Here is a 22,371-nt window from a genome sequence, read left to right as displayed (position 1 = left end):
GGAAGCATTTTCAATTTTTAAAGAAAGATAAATAGATTTTAGAATTTCTAAAAATATAAAACTTTACATTTGGAAATTCTTTTATATTTTAAAATCATTTCTCAAATATATTTGTTTTCTTAAACATTTGTACCTGTAAGCTATAAATGATTTATAGGGTTGAATAAAAAATATTAAAACTATATTAAAAGAAAGCAAAAACTGTTAAACCAATTTTGAAATTGCACTTTTTATTTGGCTAAAATACTCTTACATTAAAGCTAGCTAACTGAGTAAGTACATGAAAATAAATGGCAGTGTTAAAGATCAGACTATAAACACAAAACATGTTTGTACATAACCGCCACAATTAGAATTATCCAGTGACAGTAAAAAAATATTTCTCATCAAAATTACACTCAAATTTATAGGCAATACTCAAATATAATATATAAGATCAGATATATATGAATGTACATATAAAACAAAGAAACAATCTTGACTGAACTTCAAAGGGCATATGAAAGAACCAAGCCCTCTCTCATACATTGATTTGCAACACAAAAATAAAATAATTTACAAAGAAAAAATAAATTACTTTACAAATTAAGATAATAAAAACACAATAATTACAATCTCTATGGGAAAAATACATCATGCACCAGGGAAAACACAGTTAAAAAAGAAAAACCATCACTTGAAGGAGGGATGGATTAATATATTTAATGTAACATTGCACAACAAGTATTTGGTAATAAAAAAAATTCATAAAAAACATAAAAAATTACTTTATTTTAAGTTATGGGAACTTTTTCTTTTCTTTATAACATAGTAAGTGCCACTCTAAACAAAAGTGACATATTAAATAACATTAAAAAAACTCAAGATAAATCAACACATTTTAAAGAACAATAATAGGCTTAGAGCCCATAAATGAAAATTCAGAACAAATGTTAAAAATATATAACATATTCTCAATTATTTAAATTCAGAAGAACTTCTCAATAAATGATTTGAATCATAATAAAGATATAACAAAGTTTTAAATAATATCAGATTTATTTCACACTTTCAACAATGACTCAGAAAGATAAACAGCATATTTACATGCATAATTACAAGATAACTCCCACATCAATATAATATTTAGTTTTACGTTAACTCTGATAGATTTATCTTTAAAAGGTCAAAAGTAATAGTAAATTCTCATGTAACATTGAAACATTTCTTTAACCAAAACGATAATTTTTTTTATTTGTTTTATGAGAAAAATTAACAAAGAGGATGCTATGGCTTGTTTGTTGAATCCCGATGTTACATTTTAATTATATAAAAAAAAATATTAAATGAAAATTTAATATTAAAAAGTTACATGATATTATGATATGCTCTCTCTCATTTTGAAATTTGTATGGTGAAAGCTTTTTTTATTTTTCCTTGAAAGCACGAAATAATGGAATTCTTCCAAATCAGTCGTTGTCAGTCGATAAGATAAAAAAAAAGGTTAAAGCTCCACAAACTCCAGACCAATGGCAAAATGATGCAATGTGGTCAGCATTGCTTAAAAGTCATCTTTACTTTCTAGACTATCTGGTACCCATTGATCTGAAGAAGGTGGGTTTCAAATCCTCAATTAACAGCTCATATTTAACTAACTGTGCTTAGAGTGAGATAAAACGAAATTTGAAGTTCATACCTCAAATAGACAATTCCATTTTTTACACCCGCAATTTTCAATTAGAATGACTTCAGAAGATTTTTGTGACCATGAATTGTAACTTCTAGATAATATAACAGAAATCAGCAAAAGAAAATTTCTATTTAAAAAAAATAGAAATTTTATTTTGCTGATTTATTTTTCTGGTGTTAAAAAAACATAAAAAATCAAAGTGTAGATAAATGCCATTAAACTATTCAATGAATACAGCTAATAATGTTCTTAAGAGCTTACAAAAACTAGTTCAAATATCTACAATAAAGATTATTAATCTTATGAAGAAGTTGGAAACTATTTTTTTTATTAGTCATTTAGTTATCTCTTAATGTTATCTCTTACTTCAAGAAAAACAGTAAGAAAAAATTTTGAAGTTATAGCTTAAGAAATGAAGAGTTATACTTTTAAAGCAAAAAACAGGCATTCAAATTCATCTGATGAGGAGTTATTTAGACAGCAGTCTCATAGATTAATCGATAAGGTCCACTAGATTAGGCAGAATTGAATTAAGTATCACAAACATTTAAAAAGTTGGACATGCATTGGGCAAAACATGATGCCTGGAAGCCATATCAATCCATTCCACTCGCCTATCATTTATTGCAAGATTTCTAAGGCATCCCACAAAATTACTTCGACTATGAAGAGCACCGGAAGGCAAGTTATCTGAAATGTATAAAACACCTTTTTAAATAACATGACCAATTTTTAACCATTAATTTCAAGAAAAATATGTTTAACACAATTTTTAACTGGCTTTAAATACTGTCAATTTACAATAATTCGAATCTAATAGGATCAACAAAAAACTTTGACAAACGGAAAGTTCGAGTTTTCCGATTTAAAATAATAAAAATTGACAGATAAAGTTATACATATTAATTACAATGTCTTTAAACTTCTATAAAAAGAACTGATCCAACCTGGAGCAAGGCACCTTCTCTGAATCTCGTTGCAAGAATATTCGGGGGAATTCTATACTTCCAACTAAAACTGATTTTATATAGATTTAAAAAAATTTTAAATTTTGAAATTAATATTTAGGTTTTAACCTTTTGACGATGGGAGTTGCTGAAGCCTGGAGTCTCTTTTGCAAGCACCTTTCCAGGACCGAGGATTTTTTATGCTGTTAAGCCTAAATCCATGAAATTACCAAAGTATGAATGTGCTCTGCAATAATGTACAATAAAGTAGGTGAACAACGTATACTACACATATTTTTTATTCAAATGTTTGATTTACTTTAGTTTTTTTCCTGTTTTATTTCATTTTTTTTTCAAAAAAATTTTCAGTATTTATTTACTATTAAATGAATTTTAACATTATTGACTTTAGATTTTTTTCAATGTTTAACAATACTGTGAAATATGCAGAATTGACTCCTTAAATTTTTAATTTAATAAAATAAAGTAAGAATCAAAGGATGAGACTTTCTAATGTCAAATTTTTCAATTATTCAAATAATTTGAATCAGAGTTGTATCATGTGTTAATTTTAAAGAGCCATCATAATGCATGCAATTTTGAAATATTCATTTTCCCCTTGTGTTTATGTAATCAAAAACCTTCTGCATGTGAGTCATATGTTTCTCATTTTGCAGGTCAAATCTACATAGAGAATCAACGCCATCTTGTGCCTAAAATTATAGTTATCCAAATGTCCAAGACACTGTCACAAATATGCAGAGGTCAAGAATGAAAGTGAAAACGCTCTGGCATGCAGGTGTGTCAGCCGGAAGTGAGAACGTTTCATGCTGGCGAGTAAACATTACGTCAAAATCGGCAAGAAGAAGTGAAACAAACAAGACAAATTTAAAAACATACATCATTTGATTTCCAAATTTCAATGCAACTTAGTATCGATGCTGACAATGTAAACAATACAGATTAAAAATATATAATAAATTTATTCGTTTTCCACATGTGTCATTTCCTTCTTTCACACTGACTCAACTTATTCTGACTGGTTAAACATAAAAAGTAAAGAAATCAAAACACAAGGCAAAAATGTTTTACTTCTTTGGTGAAGTGTGTTAAGTTTTTTCAAGTATAAAAGGTCTAGAAATATGTTTAAAGTATTGAATTAAACTGTATGAAAATTGAGAATAATGATAAGAAATTGCCTGCATATGTCTTTAACTTTCTATTTGTTTATAAATTGTTTTTTTTAAACTTTTCATGCTTAATTTTAATATTTTTCATATCAGGAAACAGAAATTTAAAATGCAAGCACATTCCTAGAGACATTTAGCATGACAATTCTGAAATAGTTAATTACATGGCACAAAATTTTGTAGGAAAAAAAAACATAAATTGCAGATCAGGAATTTTTTTCAAAGTGCTTTCTATAAATTTTATTTCTTTTCTTTAATCAAAATTGTTTACACTACATAAAACAAATTTAATATTTGGAATTTGCTGCATTTAAAATTTGATGGAAAAGGTTAAGATGATAAAAATGTTGCTGTTACTGACATAATAATCGAAGCAACATTAAATATTATGTAATTCTCTTTAAATATAAAAATAATACTTCCAGATAATTGAAAGAGATTATTTAAAAGAAATGCTTAACAAAACTAAATTCTTTAAATAAAATTTGTTTAATTAATAATATACTGATTTGAACTGATGTACTTACAAAAACCTCTGAATACAAGTAAAAGTTTAAACAAATGATCTTAAATTACATTAATGTTTTGTTTTAATCATATACGTTTAATATTCTTCAAAATTTCCTTTTACACTTATGCTATAGTAAAAATAAAGCACACATTTAAAAAAAATTACAAAAATCTGCAAATTCTTGATCAATTAATTCTTGATCAATCTTAATCAATTTAATTAAAACAGAGGTTCATTAATCTGCACTTTTAATTTAATGCAGACTCACTATATAACACTGCCTTAGATTTGAAAATAACCACTCACCACATGGTGAATCAACAAGAAGTGGCACTTAAATTAAATAAACAACTGGTCACTTTTTCCCATCGTTTTTTACTTTCCTTTTTAATTTTTTAATTTTTTTTTTTAAATAATTTAAAGATAAAAGCACATTAATGCAGAAAGACTCTGTAAAACAGCATTTTCATTTAAATGTGTAATGTCTCCATTCAAAATTTTGATCCTTCAGAATTCATCAATTTGTGATGGAAAGAGTCATGTGAAAGGAGAATTCTTTAACAATTCAACTAATTTCATAGTTGTAATGTAAACATTATATGCATTTTGCCACCCCAAATATTTTTTAAATAAAGTTAAAATCTGTATGTTTAACACCAAATTTTGTCACAAATTTATATCATTTTAATTGTTTAATTAGCTTTTTACAGTCGTAGGTTATTTCGAATATTTTTGTTAGAAATATAATTTAATCCAATCAAAAAAAAGTTATCAAAAAATAAATATTAAATGAAAAGGACTTATCCAAATCATTCATTGACTCATTTGGTTTGAAGAAAAAGTGGCTACTAAGTTATTAGAGTCTAGCTGCCACATGTTACTGACAGAAAATTTAATTTTTTGGCCTATATTGCATATTTTTGTAATCTGTGAAATTTACACAAAACTTTTCAAAAATCGCTCAGTTGCAAAAATCAATTCAATTGCAAATATTCATATCAAGGGTCAAATTTAATTGTAACATTAGTTTAAATTTAAATTTTGACGTAAGTTTAAACCAAACATATTCTAAATAAAATAAGTCACCTGAATTTATACCTTTAAGAATTTGGAACATTTAAAAATTTTATTAGGTTGAATTGAAAAACTGATCCTTACTATGTGCAACACAATAAAATGTTCTAGATTAGATGTTATAAAAAAAAATATTTAATGATTTAATCTTTATTTACCAACCATGAAGTATAAATTATTCAATTCTGGAAAGCCTATAACCCAAGTTTAAATCATAAGTTCCAACCATGGGTTGGAAACACCTGATGGAGATAAAGTTTGGAACCATTACATACCAGGAATGCCTCCAATGAAAAGAGGACTGGAAGTAGTTGGTTCTAATGGAGCTGATGAACTGTGACCAATGACCAAATCAAAAAGGTCTACTTTCAGTACCATGAGTATAAATTATTCAATTCTGGAAAGCCTATAACCCAAGTTTAAATCATAAGTTCCAACCATGGGTTGGAAACACCTGATGGAGATAAAGTTTGGAACCATTACATACCAGGAATGCCTCCAATGTAAAGAGGACTGGAAGTAGTTGGTTCTAATGGAGCTGATGAACTGTGACCAATGACCAAATCAAAAAGGTCTACTTTTAGAGTCACCGTTTTGTAAGCATATTGAGCAGTTACCATATGCCACTGTCCATCGCACAAATAATAAGGAGAATCAAAAGTTTTCACAGTCTTAAAAGGTTTTTCTAAATTTCCCAGCACAAGAGACAGCACAATCTAATGAAAAAGAAATTCAAAACAATCAATAATTATGAAAATAAAAGTTTAAACAGATAAAAACAAAGGTAAAAATCGCAGAAATAAAATGCAATACTTAGTAAAAATTCATGCATATTTCACAACTGGTAAAATTTAAGATATTCATTACACTTGGTTTTGTCTTTGTTCTCAAGCTCAACATAAACCTCTAAATATAAGCAAATACTTAGGCCCTTAAAATTTGCAAAGTTCAGCTATTGAAAGCAGAATATAAAAAAAATAATAAAAATTTTAAAAAATAGAAAGAAAAGTTTCCTATTATCATATTTTTTATTTGAATTTTTTTTATAGATATATATTCTTCTAAATTGCATTATGGCATAGGTATCAGACAATAAAGTTTTTTTTAATTATTTTGAAAATAGGTTTACTAGATTTTTAATAAAAGTACTATTTCTTAATAAGTAACAAATCTTACAAAAGAACAAAAATCTTTAAAAAGGTGCGAGCAATATTTTCATTTATTTAAAACATAGAAATATTTCAATATATTTATATTTATTATAATATATTGAATTTATTATAATATTTATGAATATTAATTAGATAAATATTCAATATATTTTATTATTAATATTTCAATATATAATAATATTTCAGTTTAAATTATGTTCTAATTTGTTTCTCATACATTCTAAACTGAAACCAAATTAATTCTCTAGATTGCTGTTTGAAAAGCATCAACCTATTTTCTCTTTACAATCAATTCTTTTAAGAAATCTACCAAACATGAATAATATTTTCTCCTTTCAATTTAAACTGTACAACAAAAGAAAATTTAAATTAGAAAATAATTCTATTCCTTAATGTTTTTTAATTCCTATTTTATAACTTATAATATAACATAAGAAAAGCTTTAAAATTATCTGAATTTTACTTACAGTTCCATTTCCAAGTTCTAAAGCTATTGAAGGAATCCCGTAACCTTCACTTAAAGCTAAGATAATACCATTCTGCCTTGTCGTCTTGAACTCCACTTGAACATCCAACTTTTGACCCAGATTAAATTTGTCAGCTGCAAGAATAATAGAATCATTTAAAAAAATTCAAGTCGCTAATGTTCTAAGTTTATGTTATTTGAGTTAAAAGAATAATGTACAGGGCACACAAAAAACGAACCACCCTGAATAGCTTTTGATCTAATGATTGGATCTTCATGTTCTAGGACTCAATCTTAATGGCTCGAGGGGGTGACTTCAAATATGTTAATTAAATAGTGCAAACGATATTTTAAGTTAAGAAATCCACTGTCCAATCTTGTGTTAGGAAATCCTCTGACTGTCCAATCTTATATTAGGAAATTTACTGTCAATCTCCGACCTATTACCACCCTGAATAACTTTTGATCTAATGATCGGATCTTCATGTTCTAGGACTCAATCTTAATATCTCGAGGGGGTGACTTCAAATATGATTAATTAAATAGTGCAAACGGTATTTTAAGTTAAGAAATTCACTGTCCAATCTTGTGTCAGGAAATCTACTGTCAATCTTTTACCGATTACTCAATAGTTCTTCAATTGTAACACAAGTATATCTATACAAACATAAGTAGAAATATATAGTTTTAAATGTACCATAAATAGCATAAGCGTCTCCAGAAAAGGAAGCTCCTGGTTCAATTGTTGAGAAACAATGTCCAACATTATGCAGTTCACTACTAGCAATATCTAGATAATAGCCGTTTAAATTGAAATTTCGAATGCAACCCCTGAAACTCTCCATAACCTACAAAAACAATAGAGAATGAGAAATAAAATTTAAAATAATTTTAGTAATAATAGTTTCCAACAAATCTGTAACAATAATAAAACATAAATAACATAAAAATAACTTTTAGTAATAATTATTTGGAAAATTAAATGTTAAAAAAGAACACTCAAAAGTATTTTTGCCACAAACAGACTTTCACTTTCAAATTTCTTTCAACTTAAATAATATGTCAATATTATAAATTTTAAATATTACCACTTTTGGAATTGGTTCCATATCTTCAGGCACTCCTCCCACATATAATGGAGATCTTAAAGCCAATCGCCGACGAACTTTAAAATTGATACCTCGTTTTTTATAATCAACTGAAAATACCATTTGTCGCCCAGTTTTATTTACGGAAATCTAGAAATACAAGATTATTCAGTAACATTTACTTTCATAAAAAAGTAAAAAATGAATGCTAACAAATACAAAGCGTTCAAAAATGTAGCAACAAACTTTAAGGGACATGTGACATGAATTGAAAATTATATAGCAATTTACGATAAGAAATGACAGTCCAACCCGTGAGTTTATGCACAAGGGCGCTGAAGATAGATTGATCATTTTAGACCTTGTACCAGGTCCCAAAACTCTCCTGATTTATAAGGTTGATTATTTCAGACTAATTACCAGGCCCCAATACTCTCCTGATTTATAAGGATTTGTCAGTTTTTCTGTAGGAAGACCCAAGACTTGTATCAGACCTTGTGGAGTTACCAATGCATGCCATGGTAGGATTGATCATGGTAGATCAAATAGCAGGACCTGATTTTTAAGAATTTTCTGTTTTTTTCTGTAGGAAGGTCCAAGGCTTGTATCAGACTTTGGAGTTACCAATGAATCTCTTGATAGGATTGATCACGGTAGATCAATTAGCAGGCCCCAATACTCTTTTGGCTTATAATTATTTGCTATTTTTTCTGTAGGAAGCCCCAAGGCTTACATCAAAACTTGCAGAGTTGCCGGAATTTTTTTGCACTGCTGTTATTAGACTTTGGTCAGATGTCACTGCTTCATTAGTGCAAACTTTGAGCATTCATTGTAACATTGTGAATTGTTTCAATCTTGCATGACATTTGCAAAGATATTAAATAAATGTTTATATTTAGCCATTTTCTCGTATCCTGTCAGATTTTGCACCTCAGCAACAACTTTTGCTTTACCCTTACAGTGATGGATTTCTCAGTTTTGAGACATCCTATATATCTAGCTTGTAAAAATTTTCCTTATTTGCGGCATAAAAGACATACAGTTTATTTGATACTTATAGTATCCAAAAAACTGTATATTTTTTCATCTTTTGCATTTGTGCTCATTACATTGTTTTCTGCCTTGTAAATATTGACTAAACTGCTTAGACATCAAAAACATTAAAATCATTGTTCTTATTATTGTAAGGCCTTACAAAGTTTAATTATTAAACAAACGGGATAAATGATAAATATAAAAAGCTTAATCATCACACAAACATCACTACATTACCATTTTAAAAGAGAATATGAAAAATTTAAAGCAAAAAAATATTTTTAATAATTATCTACTGTTCCAGGTTGTAACTACAACAAGTTATGTAGAATTTAAATCAAATCAAAGCATTTTATTTTTATAAAAAAGCAAGAAAAATGACATTTGACAACAATGTGCATCATGTTATTCTCATTTAATTTTAAAACAAAATTTACTCACATGATGCCAGTTACCATCATTTAGATGAGCAGGGTTTGTAGCTCGTCTTGCCTTTCTGTCAAACATGTTAATAACAGCACGTCCTCCAAGCAACATCAAGGAAAAATGTGAAACACTACGACCATTTTTCACCAGTGTCAATAGTCCATTAGAAAAATAAGTTCTGATATCAAAAGTCACATTGAAACTAAAAATAAAGCATATTAATCATTAGTTTCATTGTATTTATTCAATAAAATAAAGAGAAATGATGCAAATAATCTTGAAATTCTATGAAATAAAAATATACTTTTGCAAACTAAAATTCTCAAACTAAATATTGATTTAAAACATTTTTTATTCATTTTTTTATAAAAAATAAAAAAAAAGAAATTTAAAAAAATCTTTAAAAAAAATATTATTACTTATAACCTTACTAAAAAAATATTATTACTTGAAACCTTACAAAAAACATTATTACTTGAAATCTTATATGCAAAGAAATAGGTACTTCAAGTCACATAAAAAATATCATTACTTGAAACCTTATAAATGTAATAGAAATAATAGATTGGGGGTTTTAAAGGGGGTAATGCATGCATTGAGGCACAAGGTTGTAAGTGAAATATTCAAAATTATTAACGTGTAAAAAAGAATTAAAAGTATAAAACTAATAAATTGGTTTTAGAAGTATCTTACTCATGCACAAAGTCTTTTCTTCCAATGGGTACTTTAGCATAACTTGACAATTCATCACCAAACTTAACAGCTCTGTTTTCAAGAACATAAGAGGCCATTTCTGAACATCTTTCCAAAGGACGAACTATTCCAGCATAAGGTGCTTCCATTCCAAACCAATCTGTCTGAGTACGACCAATGCCAGCTCCATTGAAATCAAAATATTCATCAAAACGAAGAAGCCTGGTAACAGATACAAAAACGTCAAGAAAAAGGTAAATAAAAACAAGGTAAATTTTTACTTATTTTAAAAGTAACATTGTTAAATTAAAATACAGTAGAATCTCGATTGATCGTTTCTCAAGGAGCCATGCATTGTGAACGGTAGATACGGGAAAACGACAAATGCGGGCCGACATCAAATATCAACTAATGACTTGAAAGTGTATGAAAATTAACAAAGAAATGATAGATTGAAAATTTGGGCAATCGATTGAAAATTTGGGCAAAAATATTATAATTGAAAAACTTATGTATTTAATGTAAAAATATTTATAACACAAAAGAAAGATGAATAAATACATTTATTTATTATATTTAGAAATTTGGTACTGAACACTGGTACTCAACACTGTAAAATTATAATTAAAAAAATTAAATTTTAAAAAATAAACAGCAATTGCAGCTACTAAATTAGCGATGCAGCATACAAATATTTGGTATTTAACCTATACTGCTGAACGCAGAATATTCATTTCAGACGAGTAAAGGAAGAAGCGTCTGCCGGAGGCAAAATTTAGTTTGTTTACATCTGTCTTTCTTTCCCCTTCCCCTTCCTGGGAAGGGTTTATTCAATTAACAAAACAATAATGAAGATAAACAAATTTGTGAAGGGTCTGATTAAAAGATAAATTATTTTGTGAAGGGTCCGTTTTTAAGCTAAAATATTTTGTGAAGGGTCCGTTTTTATGAAAAGATATTTTGTGAAGGGTTTCTTCTAAACAGACCCCTGGTTGTAAAGATCATTTTCTGTAAATTTGCATGAATTCAGAAAGTTTAAAGGCACCATTTTAAAGGCTTCCATTCCTTCTACAAAATATTTTAAGCTTCAGTTCCTCACATTGGTTGTAGTTTCGTTTCACTGTCTTCATTGGTATCACATTGCACTTCTTACCTTGCACAACTATTTCTTTAACCACAAGTTTCAACTTTTTCATCAACTAATGCATAACCATCAAACAGGCGTTTCTCCTAAACTGTAACATATCCTCATAGTTTTTCTTCTTCCCTAGCAATGAGAGATACTCTTTTTCATCTTAAAGCGAAATGGCATATTTTTTTAAATGGCAGTGGAATTTCTGAACAAAATCTGCTGGCTTTAAAATGATCTAAACAGGTATTATTAACATTATAAAAATAGCATTTGTGACGGGAAAAGAAAAGATACAAGAATGATCCATCGAAGCTCAACTGTATATAATTAAAACGCAGCAACAGTTGAAGTTTTTGAATTGTGTAAAACTGGCGAATAAATAAATTATTATCGCTAGAGGGTAGCGGGTGACAAAAAAAAAATTATTATTTTAGTATATTATCATAGTTTATTATTAAAGCAGACAATACAGTTGCTGATTATTTTAGTATAGGAAGTTTAGCAAGAAAAAATGAACAATATTTAAATTAAAAAGAAAACGTACACGTTTTAATTTTTCTAAGATACTCTATCATTACAAGATTAAACAACCTTTATATAAATTCCAATTTTACACATCATTAAAAATCTTTCATTATAAAAAGAAAGAATAAACTACTAATAATAATTTATGACAAAAAGGAAAGAGCTCTATACACCAAAATGAAAAATCTTGGAAATATATATTAAAAATATTTCAAAGTAAATAACATAACACATAAGAAAATATAGAGAAATAGGAACAAGTGGGTTAATATAATTATAATATAGTTATTAATATTTTTATATAGTTTATAAATCTCAAGAAATGCTTTACAAGATGTTAGATTTATAATAAGAAAATTCTCCAGTTGAAAATAAACCAAGCTTTCTTTTATAAAATAAATGCTTATAATACCCTATAAAACAATTTATCAGATACTATTTTAATAAAGCATACCTATTATTGAAAATTGGGTCTTTAATGGTGCCAAACAAAGGAGTTTTTGTTGATATCATAGATTTGTAATCAATGCCTTGTCTAAAACCACCAAAATAAAGACCTCTTTGAGGAGGTGCATCAATGTCTTTCATGCCTTTTGGTAATCTGCCAGATCCTACTTCAATATCATCAACTCTCATCACAATCCTAACGAAAATGAAGAGTAATTTTAAAAGCAATAGTAAGCAAAAATGGTAATTTTAAGTTAAGAGAAAAATTATTAGATTTCTGAGCCAAAAAAAACTAATTGTATTAAAAATAAAAAAGTTGAAAGAAGATATTTATTCATTTAGTTTTTAACAATTTTAACAATTCAACTCTTTTTTTAAAATACAGACAGTAAAAAAAAATTTATAAATAAACATACTTCCTGTGCGTTTTCATGATTGTGATGGAATGCCATCTTCCATCGTTATATAATTCATCAGATATAATTTTTGTCTCTCCACTTCCACCATTAAATCTAGCTTCAATCAATCCATCAATGAGAGCAACAGAATAGTAATGCTAAAAATAAAAATAAATATAAGTGAATTCAAAATAATAAAGGTGTTAAGAATATTATCCATTAGATAAAAAATAATACATAGCTGCTAAAAAACTTATATGAGTTCAGGCCACTTCTATAAAGTCAAAAATAGCTTGCTTCTTTCTTCTAAAACTATGCCATCAAATGTCACAAGAGGCCATGACAAAAAATTATATAAACAACAAATTATGTAAGCGTTTAAAGAGGGGAGGCTGTTTGTGATTTTTGTTCTTTAGCTGATAAGAGGGAAGAAGGGATATGCGCAATGACCTTAAAAAATGAAACAAAACAAATTGGTAAAAAATTACTCTTGGAAAAGATTCAAATTTGAAACAAACGTTACATTTAGGAAAAGTAGCAAAAAAAATTTCTCATGAAGTTAAAAATTTTCATAAAATGAATTAAACCATAAATTTAGCTTTAAGCAAAGTTACATCGTTAATTTGAACTTCCACCTCTCAAAGTTCAAGTTACTATAATAAAAGTCAAAGCAAATAAACCAACAGTCAAGGGTATAGAAGCAAAGCAAATAAACCAACAGTCAACTAGATGTATTAAATGAGAATTACAAAGAAAACTTGTTTAAGGCAACTACTTTTAATAATTCCAAGAAAGTATATTAATAGTTACAATAGTACATATCATGAAAACTAGATGTGGTTACAAAATATTATGCACAATTAATTACCTTTCTTCTTTTTCCATTAGTTCGCTTCATGAATGAAGGCATAAAAAATATATATAAATGATTTATTACACAAAAAACTTAATGGAAAGTATAGAAAATTAAATTAGCAATTAAAAATACATATTAACAATTTAAATAAAAATTAGCTACAGTACATATTGGTTTATAAGTCTACTTTTCAAATCCCCAAAATTTTACAAAACTGTGGAGGTTAACTAATACATCCACACCTGCAGACTCTCATAAAATATTGTCTTCACTCCCAAAGATTTTGAAATTTTACACTTTTTAGAAAATTTTAGAATAACATTTCAATCCACATTTTGCCAAGCGTCCAGTATCATTTAACGCATGCCGTCTATGCAGCAACACGGACACAGCATTTGCTACTTTAGAAATTTTTTTTTTTTTTCAGTGGTCGAATCATACATCTGACATAACAGAAATCTATTTTTAGCAGAACACGGACACAGCATTTGCTACTTTAGAAATTTTCATATTTTTTTTTTTCAGTGGTCGAATCATACATCTGACATACCAGAAATCTATTTTCTTGTAATCAAAGATTGGGGGCTGACCTAAACACCAGGTTATATGACAGTCTTAATTTTGTCGTGAGAAAAATAAAATTAAAAAAATATCCAATTTATAAAAAGTAACGATCTTAATATGTAGGCAAATAAACCTATACAATTATTGTTTTTAAATAAAAGACAACAAAAATAATTGTAATACTGAAACAACTAATGCTATTTAAATATTTGGTTGAGTTTAAATGAAACCCCACTTTTTTGTGAACACTTCTTTTGATTAAACTAAACTCAGTGGCGCGACAGCCCATAGAGGGCCAAGGCCTACTGTGCTCATCTCAGTTTTCTTGACCTTGGGCTCTGGGGTGCAGGAGCAGATGTTCCGGTCAGGTGGTCAGCCGAACGTGGAACCCCCAGTGTTTAGTTCCCAAGCATGCTTGGTACTCATTTATCGACCCACTGAAGGGATGAAAGGCTGAGTCAACCTTGCCCGGCCCGAGGATCGAACCAGGGACCTGTGGCACGACAGCACGAAGCGCTACCGCTTAGCCACCGGGCGTCACTTCTTTTGATTAACCCTCTTATAATCCTAAAAATAAGTCACATTTCTATGTGATTTCTTCTTAACAAATAAATTATCTGCATGTTATGAAATAGAATAGTGTATCAAGGTAAGATATTCTTTCTTATTAATACAAAATCTAACAGGGTAAGACAACAGTTTAACAAACATTTAATTCATCAAAGTTACATTTAAAAAAAAAAGATACAAAGTTAATAAAATAGTGAGATTATTTAAAATAGTTTACTAAATTGAATTTTAAGTCATACCGATTTCTTGCTTTCGAAATTCCTCCCAGTATCAAAAGTAGACAAGAGTAATACTGCTGAGGTTTGAGTAGTTTGAAAAGAAATACTGAAACTAGATTCTTCGCCAAGAGAGATACCAGGCATTTCAATGAATCCACTTCCCCGAAATCCAACAGATTTTTGTGGCTGGAAATATTTTTTTTAAAAAGTTCATTTCAAACTAATCCATGCATGCATTCAAGTTTTAAAACAGTTCGGTTTTTAGTAAAAAAAAGCAAAAATGATAAATGTAAATGTTACTTAGATTTTGCAGGAAAGAAATAGTTAATTTATGTTAATATTTTTTACCAACAAAAATTTATTGCCTTAAATGCAGTTTCAAACTAAGTAAATAAAAAAAAAATTTAGATATCAGCGTAAGAAAAAAGTTTCAAAATATTAATGTATACAAAATACTTACAACTTCTAGAAGACAGATCGAATTCACAATAATATAGTAAACAATTGCTTTTTTGGTGTTACATTGTGAAGTAGATTCAAAATAATTGTTGAATAAATAATACTTAAAGTAAAATACCTATCAATATGTTTTTAATCATTTCATTGGAATTTATGCATCATACATGATCAGTATTATAGCAAACATGGGGTAATATGATGCTAATGGTGTAAATTTGATCATTGTGATACAATATAAACAATAAATAACTGAGATACCAGGTGATGAATTGATCTAAAAACTATTCAGTCTTGTGATGAATAGAACTAAAAACCATTTAGATTAAACCACAACAAACAACATAGATACAGTCAATTTCCAATAACTTTATTAAAGAACCTTGAATTCCAAAATAATTATTCCCAATCACTCAGAATTTACATTTTATAACTCAGTTGTTGTTTTTTTAAATAAAAGTAATATTCTCATGAAGCATTTGACATTTGAGGCAAGTTTTAAGGGATTCATATTATTCTTAACAAATTAAACTGTGATCATTAATTAAAAATTATTCAACTTTGTAACACCAGTATTCAGAAACCATACACTGTGTAATAAACAGCAAAGAAATGCGGTTACCAAAACAAATTGTTTCAAGCTATAATAAAAAGAATATGTGCATTTAGACACAATTTACTCTTAAAATTGTGAAATTAAAAACCAAAAAAAGGCAGAAGTGAAATTTTCAATTGCAGCAGTATCCAAATAATGTGTTAATTAGCTATTAATTAAAATATCTTTAAATTTACTTACTTACTACAAGACTTACAAATTTTTAAAAAAAATTTCTATGTGCTCAAGTTTTTACTTTTTTTTTTGTTTTTTTTTTTTTTTTCATTTGATTCGAGTAATTCGCAATTGACTATATTAATTAATCAAAATAAGTATAGAATATTAATTGAAATACAGAAGTTCAAGCAAACGCAGGAGAGTTATAAAATTCCTACAATGTCTTTGCAACTGCGTTCAACTCCATAGGAACTATTTTGAAGAAGATCCAATATGGTAGAATCAATTTGTAAATCCTTCATACATCCAAAAAACTTTTGAAATCCAATTCCATTCCATCTAATAAAGAAAAAGAAAAAAATTGATTAATTCATTAAATCTCATAGTTATCTTCCTTTTTTTTTCAAAAATATTAATGATAGACAAACTAACACACACAATAAAAGAATGAAATATTTTCTAATAGATATTCAATAATACAATAATAGAATAAGGCAGTAGATTTAAAATTGACTGAACTCCTTTATATGAGAAGTAAGAAAAATATAAGTTTTCAAGAAAAGGTTCTCACATAAGTTAATAAAAAGCATTACTTTAAAATGACTTTCTGGCACATAAATTTGCCAATTTAAAGTTGCTCTGTCAATTAATTTGAAAAAGTGATGTCATATCTGAACATTTATATTGGCAAATTATCAGTTAATTTCTAATACATAGCTAATATATATATTACCAGGGATCCAGAGCCGAAAAAAATTCAATGCTTCATATTATTAGCTGAAGCTGAGGTTCCAACTATAAGATATATTTATGTGTGCTTTTGTTAATTTCTTTTAATGAAAATGATCATTAAAAAAAGAACATAATCATTAGCTCACACAGAAAATACAAATTTAATTTAATTCTCAGTTGGGTTACATGCTCAATGTTAAACAAAAATTTAATCAAACAAATATTCCATCATATTTGATTTTAAATCCTTATAAATGTATTTTAATGCCAAGAATAGTTTTTCTGCAGTAACTTAGCTATTGATCAATGGTTATTAAAATGCAGCAGGTCGCTTGAATGTCAGTAGGGTACAATAAAACAGTTGGAGCATGGGAAAATTTAGAGCTCCAGCTCCCGCCAGGGCTTCAAGGAAAACACAGGTCCTGGTTTCTTTATCTTACAATATTTATAATAAAATTATACCATTATTTCTAATAATAAAGCAATATATTTATCTAGACCATTTTAAACTCATGGTGATAAAGGAACTGCAGCTTACGTGTTAGTTGTAAAATTTGGAGGGACTCCACCAAAAAATAAGTAACTTTTTTGAAGATCCAGAGTTTTAGGACTGTTTTTAGGTAATGCTCCATCCAAAAACTCATCGCCAACTTGAAGTTGACCTAAAAGTTATTATAAAAAAAAGAAAAAATAAGCACAATGATAGAACCAAAAAAAAAAATATTTTCAACTGAAGTTGTTTATTAAGAGTAACACAGTACCTTGAAAATTTTCTCTCTGAGCTGTAAGACGCACCCATGTGCCATTATTGTATTTTTTTGTAGTTTTCAGAACAGATCTAAACTGGCTTCCTAAGCTGAATTGATATACCACGTATCCACCACGAAGTTCCAATGAGACAAATTCTCCCTTTAAAAACATTTATTATAATACAGAATAATTATGCAAAATATAATATAAAAAATTTTACAAAATTCATCATGCATGCAATTATCTTATAATTGTATGTAGCTAATTTATTTTTAAAATGCAATTTGACAATAAGCAAAACCAAAAATTATTGTTAACATTAAAAATATGTAATAGCACATGAAATTTGACAAAAAATAACCCATTCTAATAAATTGCTGCATACTCATGGAATAAAAATGATAGCTTTTGCCATTATGTTAACTGTGAGAGGTTTTCTTTAAGTGTAATACAAGCAAATTAGTTTCACTGAAATAATCTTTCAATTAATAGTAATGAATGTCTTCTGAATCAGATTTAAAATTACAAGGTTGTAAAGTTGAACAATAAGAACAACACATCTGCCGTTATTTCACCAATTGGCTGTTCTTGAAAGAATAAATTGAACGAACAGTGACTTTACTTGAAAAACAATATAAAATTATAAGCACATACCATGACTAATGTACAAAAATACTTCCCTTCAATTTTTAACTCACTTTTTTAATAATAGCATTAAGAAATAAAAATAATAAATAATAATAAAAAAACTGCTTACGCTTTCATTATTTGGGGAAAAGAAGAGCATAGCATCTTCGTCAAAAGTTTTAAAATGTAAAGCAATGACATAATATCTTTTATTATAACGCTTGATTTGTGGAAGAATTGCATATCCATCTCCTCTAAAACTATAAGCAGCAAAATCTGCCACTTCAGCAGCTCTAGAACAAAATATCTCATCATTAAATTAAAAATTTTATATAAATGCAAATAAAACAATCACTTAATATCAGTCGAAGCATAATATTTAGCATGTTTTGAGACGAAAAGAGTGTATTAGCTTCAGTGTCTCATTAAAATTAAACTGCATATCACCTCATTTATTTTTGAATAAACCAAAAAATTTCTCTCAATTAAACAAAATGAAATTATATATATATATATATATATATATATATATATATATATATATATATATATATATATATATATATATATATATATATATATATAATGAATAAATACAAGAAATCACAAACAATAACAAATCACTTCAGCAGCGCAGTAAGAATGGCACTTTGAAACTCTCTAGTTACACTCAATTTGCGCTTTTCTTTTCATATTTTGTAATCTGGCAATCTTTCCGCGAAAACATTTTTAAATCATTCTTGAAAAATTTCCTGTCCGTAATAAGTAGATCTGATTTCGCTACTCGCTTTATAGTCCATTTTTTATACTGTTTTTTCTTTTTCTTTTATTTTATTTTCTGTTTTTACATGTTATTTTTACTTTTTGTGTTCTATTTTACTTGTTGTAATTTCTGTAAAAAAATTTTTGAGTGCTCCTCACACTATTGTATTAATATATTTTGCTTTGACTTTATTGATACAATATCAGAAAGCACTCTGTTTTGCGGATATAATCGTGTGGGCTGATGAAAAGATTATACCTTTTTCTCCGGTTTTTTTAAATAAAATTTCTTTTTTTTCTTCTTTTTTTTTAAAGCTGTGTTTTGTTATTTTTTTACTTATCATTTCCGCCCCCCCTTTTTTTTCATATGTCTATAATTTTTCTTTGTTTTTTCTTCATTTTGAACTTTATATATATATATATATATATATATATACACACATTGTCTAAAGGCTTAAATCTAATGCTAATTATATTATTGTTTCCTATTGCAATATATTATATTTTTGAAATTTTACGAAGAAATAAAAAGAGTTAATAAAAATTACTGGAATTAATGTAAATGTTTCTAATGACACTTAAACAAGTTTGCCATTGGCCTTTTGCAAATTAAGTCAGGAAGGTGCGGCTTTTGTTTGACAAGAAAGCACTGCAAGAGTGAAAGTATGCCTCAGCTCAGAATTCCATGACTAGATGGCATTCATGAAGTCATTACCTAAATTTTGACATAGATCTTATGGGGAAAGAAATTTTCTCTAGATCCCTATAACCATGGTACTGCTCAGTGACCCACCACAGGAATTTTGATTTCTCAAGTGTTACGAGCACGGATAGCGTTTCTACTTGATGGATCTTAGCAGAGTTAAGCTGGATCTCCACCGATCGCAACGGCAACGTAGATCAAAATCTGTTGCTGCGTTGCTTCGTATCTGCTGCCAAGGTCTTTCATACCGGTAATTGGCAACGACTCTGCTTCTTTTCTCGCGCACGCTCAGAAGACTTATCACGTGATACGGCTGCGTCATCTCCTGTTTCGTTTCATCACTTTTGTTTTGTTTTGTTCGAAAGCGCAAAAGTTCTTTTTATTAAAATGGAAAGAGCAAATTTGAAAAAAGTTTTGCTAGCCAGACGGTATTACTTAACTCATCTTTTGCATTCCAACCGCACTGTTTGGGTTAAGGATTTAAATAAAAATAGAAAAGAAAAGGGACATGAAGAAAACCTCATTAGAGAAATGAGATTGAAGGATTTGGACAGCTACTTTGAATATCTCAGAATGCATCCCAAAATATTTGATGTTCTGTTATCGATTGTTGGACCAAGTATCGCGAAAAGTGACACCAACTACCGAGAATCTATATCAGCATCTGAAAGGCTCTCCATTACTCTCCGGTAAGTACTATTGTCTGATTTTATTCTTGATAACAAATGATTTTAAATAATTTAGTTTTGCTCATTAAAAACTCATTAGAATTGTTAACTCCAAATGTATGTTTTGTTTTTCTCTATACAACCAATCAGTAGTTGGTTGTGTAGTTTGTTTTAAACTGGATATACATTTGACTGTCTGGATATACATAGAAGAAAAAGTGATTAATGAAGAATCAAACTATATAAAAATTACTTCTATTAATTAATAGTGACGAAAAAATTATGAAAATTTGAATGAAACAGAGGTTATCTTTAATAAAGATGTATAAATTTATATATACATACATATACTGACTGGGTTATGCATATATATATACACTCATACTATACATACACATGCATATCTATATTTACACTCATACATATATGGGTGAGTGTGTATGTATTTATATATTCGGAAACTGAAATATATTTTTTGCATTATTATTATAATTTTATTTGCATTATTATCTTTTTTTACAGATATCTTGCAAGTGGTGACTCTATGAAGAGTATGGCCTTGAACCATAGAGTTGGCGTGAGTACGGTATCAAAAATTGTCGCAGAGACTTGTCAAGCCATCTGGACTTGTCTGAGTCCACTTTATTTATCACCGCCTAATGAAGAGGAATGGGCGAAAATAGCAGAAGGCTTTGAAAAATACACAGACTTCCCCAATTGTGTTGGTGCTTTGGATGGAAAGCACGTAGTTATCCAAGCTCCTGCAAACTCCGGCTCGTTATACTACAATCATAAAGGGAGCTATAGTATGGTGTTAATGGCAGTATGTGATGCGACATACTGCTATACGTATGTTGATATTGGAGCTTATGGCAAACAGGGTGATTCCACCATATTCAGCGATTCGGCCTTTGGGAAAGCTGTCCTTGATGGAAGTTTAAACCTCCCAGCTGATAAATGTTTAAATGGTGGGACAACTCCAATGCCATTGGTTTTTGTGGCCGATGAGGCTTTTCCCTTGAAGAAACACATAATGAGGCCTTACCCAGGAAAAGGTCTTACTCCATCAAGGGCAGCATTTAACTATAGATTGAGCAGGGCCCGCCGAATGATTGAAAATACATTTGGAATCACCAGCAGTCGCTGGAGAATTTTGCGACAACCGATTCTTGCTGGGACTAAAACAGTTGAAAATATTGTCAAAGCCATAGTGTGTCTGCACAACTTTGTAAGCAGGAATGAAAGGAACTCCACTGTCTTTCAAAAATATTATGTGCCAGCTAACTTTGCCGACACTGAAGTGGATGGTAATGTAATTCCAGGAAAGTGGAGGAAAGAGTGTGTTACTGGCGCTTGGGATGCTGTTGGTAGTATATCTACCAACAGCTATGCAAATAAAGTCCGCGATATCCGCGAGGGATTTGAAGACTTTTTCACAAAAAATAAGTTGTCTTGGCAAGATAGTGTCGTATCTAGGGGGTAATTTAATGAATGCCTGATAACTTGATTATTTAAATGTATTTTATCAGATTTTAATAATTTTTTTTTATGTGTTTGTATATAATCCTCATTGCTTCCTTTAAATATGTTTTAATATTAATAACTATATGTATATACTTTTTTATTATCTTATCTGCATTTTATGTATATATAAACTTAGTATGTGCATATTATAATCTCTATTTTATTATTAAACTGGTATATTTTGATATGCATTGTATATATATTTTTACATCTTATCTTGATTTTTTGTTTATTTTGTCAAATACATTATATATTTTAAACAGATTTTTTTATTATTAAACTTAACATTTACTTGAATGAAAGACTGTGTTTTATTATATTATTAAAGATTTACGAACAGATAATACGAACTTTCTATTTTATTGTGATTTTTTTATAGGGTAATGAAGTTTTTAT

The 22,371-nt window shown here is 28.4% G+C and overlaps 1 protein-coding gene across 2 annotated transcripts in view; it reads right to left on the bottom strand.

The window, feature by feature from the left end:
* Positions 1 to 2,075: 2,075 nt before the first annotated feature.
* Positions 2,076 to 22,371, bottom strand: part of LOC107449971 (laminin subunit alpha-1) — a 198,571-nt gene continuing 178,275 nt past the window's right edge. Inside the window, exons 52-66 of one of the 2 annotated variants that reach the window (XM_087150090.1) lie at positions 18,449 to 18,611; positions 17,703 to 17,850; positions 17,480 to 17,603; positions 16,428 to 16,548; positions 15,003 to 15,167; positions 13,642 to 13,665; positions 12,792 to 12,931; positions 12,383 to 12,571; positions 10,272 to 10,493; positions 9,594 to 9,780; positions 8,118 to 8,267; positions 7,727 to 7,877; positions 7,031 to 7,164; positions 5,879 to 6,107; positions 2,076 to 2,359 (exon numbers count right to left, since the gene is read on the bottom strand). In XM_087150090.1, coding sequence (XP_087006216.1) covers positions 2,217 to 2,359; positions 5,879 to 6,107; positions 7,031 to 7,164; positions 7,727 to 7,877; positions 8,118 to 8,267; positions 9,594 to 9,780; positions 10,272 to 10,493; positions 12,383 to 12,571; positions 12,792 to 12,931; positions 13,642 to 13,665; positions 15,003 to 15,167; positions 16,428 to 16,548; positions 17,480 to 17,603; positions 17,703 to 17,850; positions 18,449 to 18,611 — 2,290 coding nt within the window. In that variant the 3' untranslated portion in view covers positions 2,076 to 2,216. The remainder of the gene's footprint in view (positions 2,360 to 5,878; positions 6,108 to 7,030; positions 7,165 to 7,726; positions 7,878 to 8,117; positions 8,268 to 9,593; positions 9,781 to 10,271; positions 10,494 to 12,382; positions 12,572 to 12,791; positions 12,932 to 13,641; positions 13,666 to 15,002; positions 15,168 to 16,427; positions 16,549 to 17,479; positions 17,604 to 17,702; positions 17,851 to 18,448; positions 18,612 to 22,371) is intronic. The other variant, XM_087150089.1, reaches the window with a different exon arrangement.

Source organism: Parasteatoda tepidariorum, chromosome 8, assembly GCF_982258835.1.
Source record: "Parasteatoda tepidariorum strain Cologne lab strain chromosome 8, Ptep-v5.0, whole genome shotgun sequence".
Classification (NCBI taxonomy): Eukaryota; Metazoa; Arthropoda; class Arachnida; order Araneae; family Theridiidae; genus Parasteatoda; species Parasteatoda tepidariorum.
This window is presented reverse-complemented; position numbering and strand designations above follow the sequence as displayed.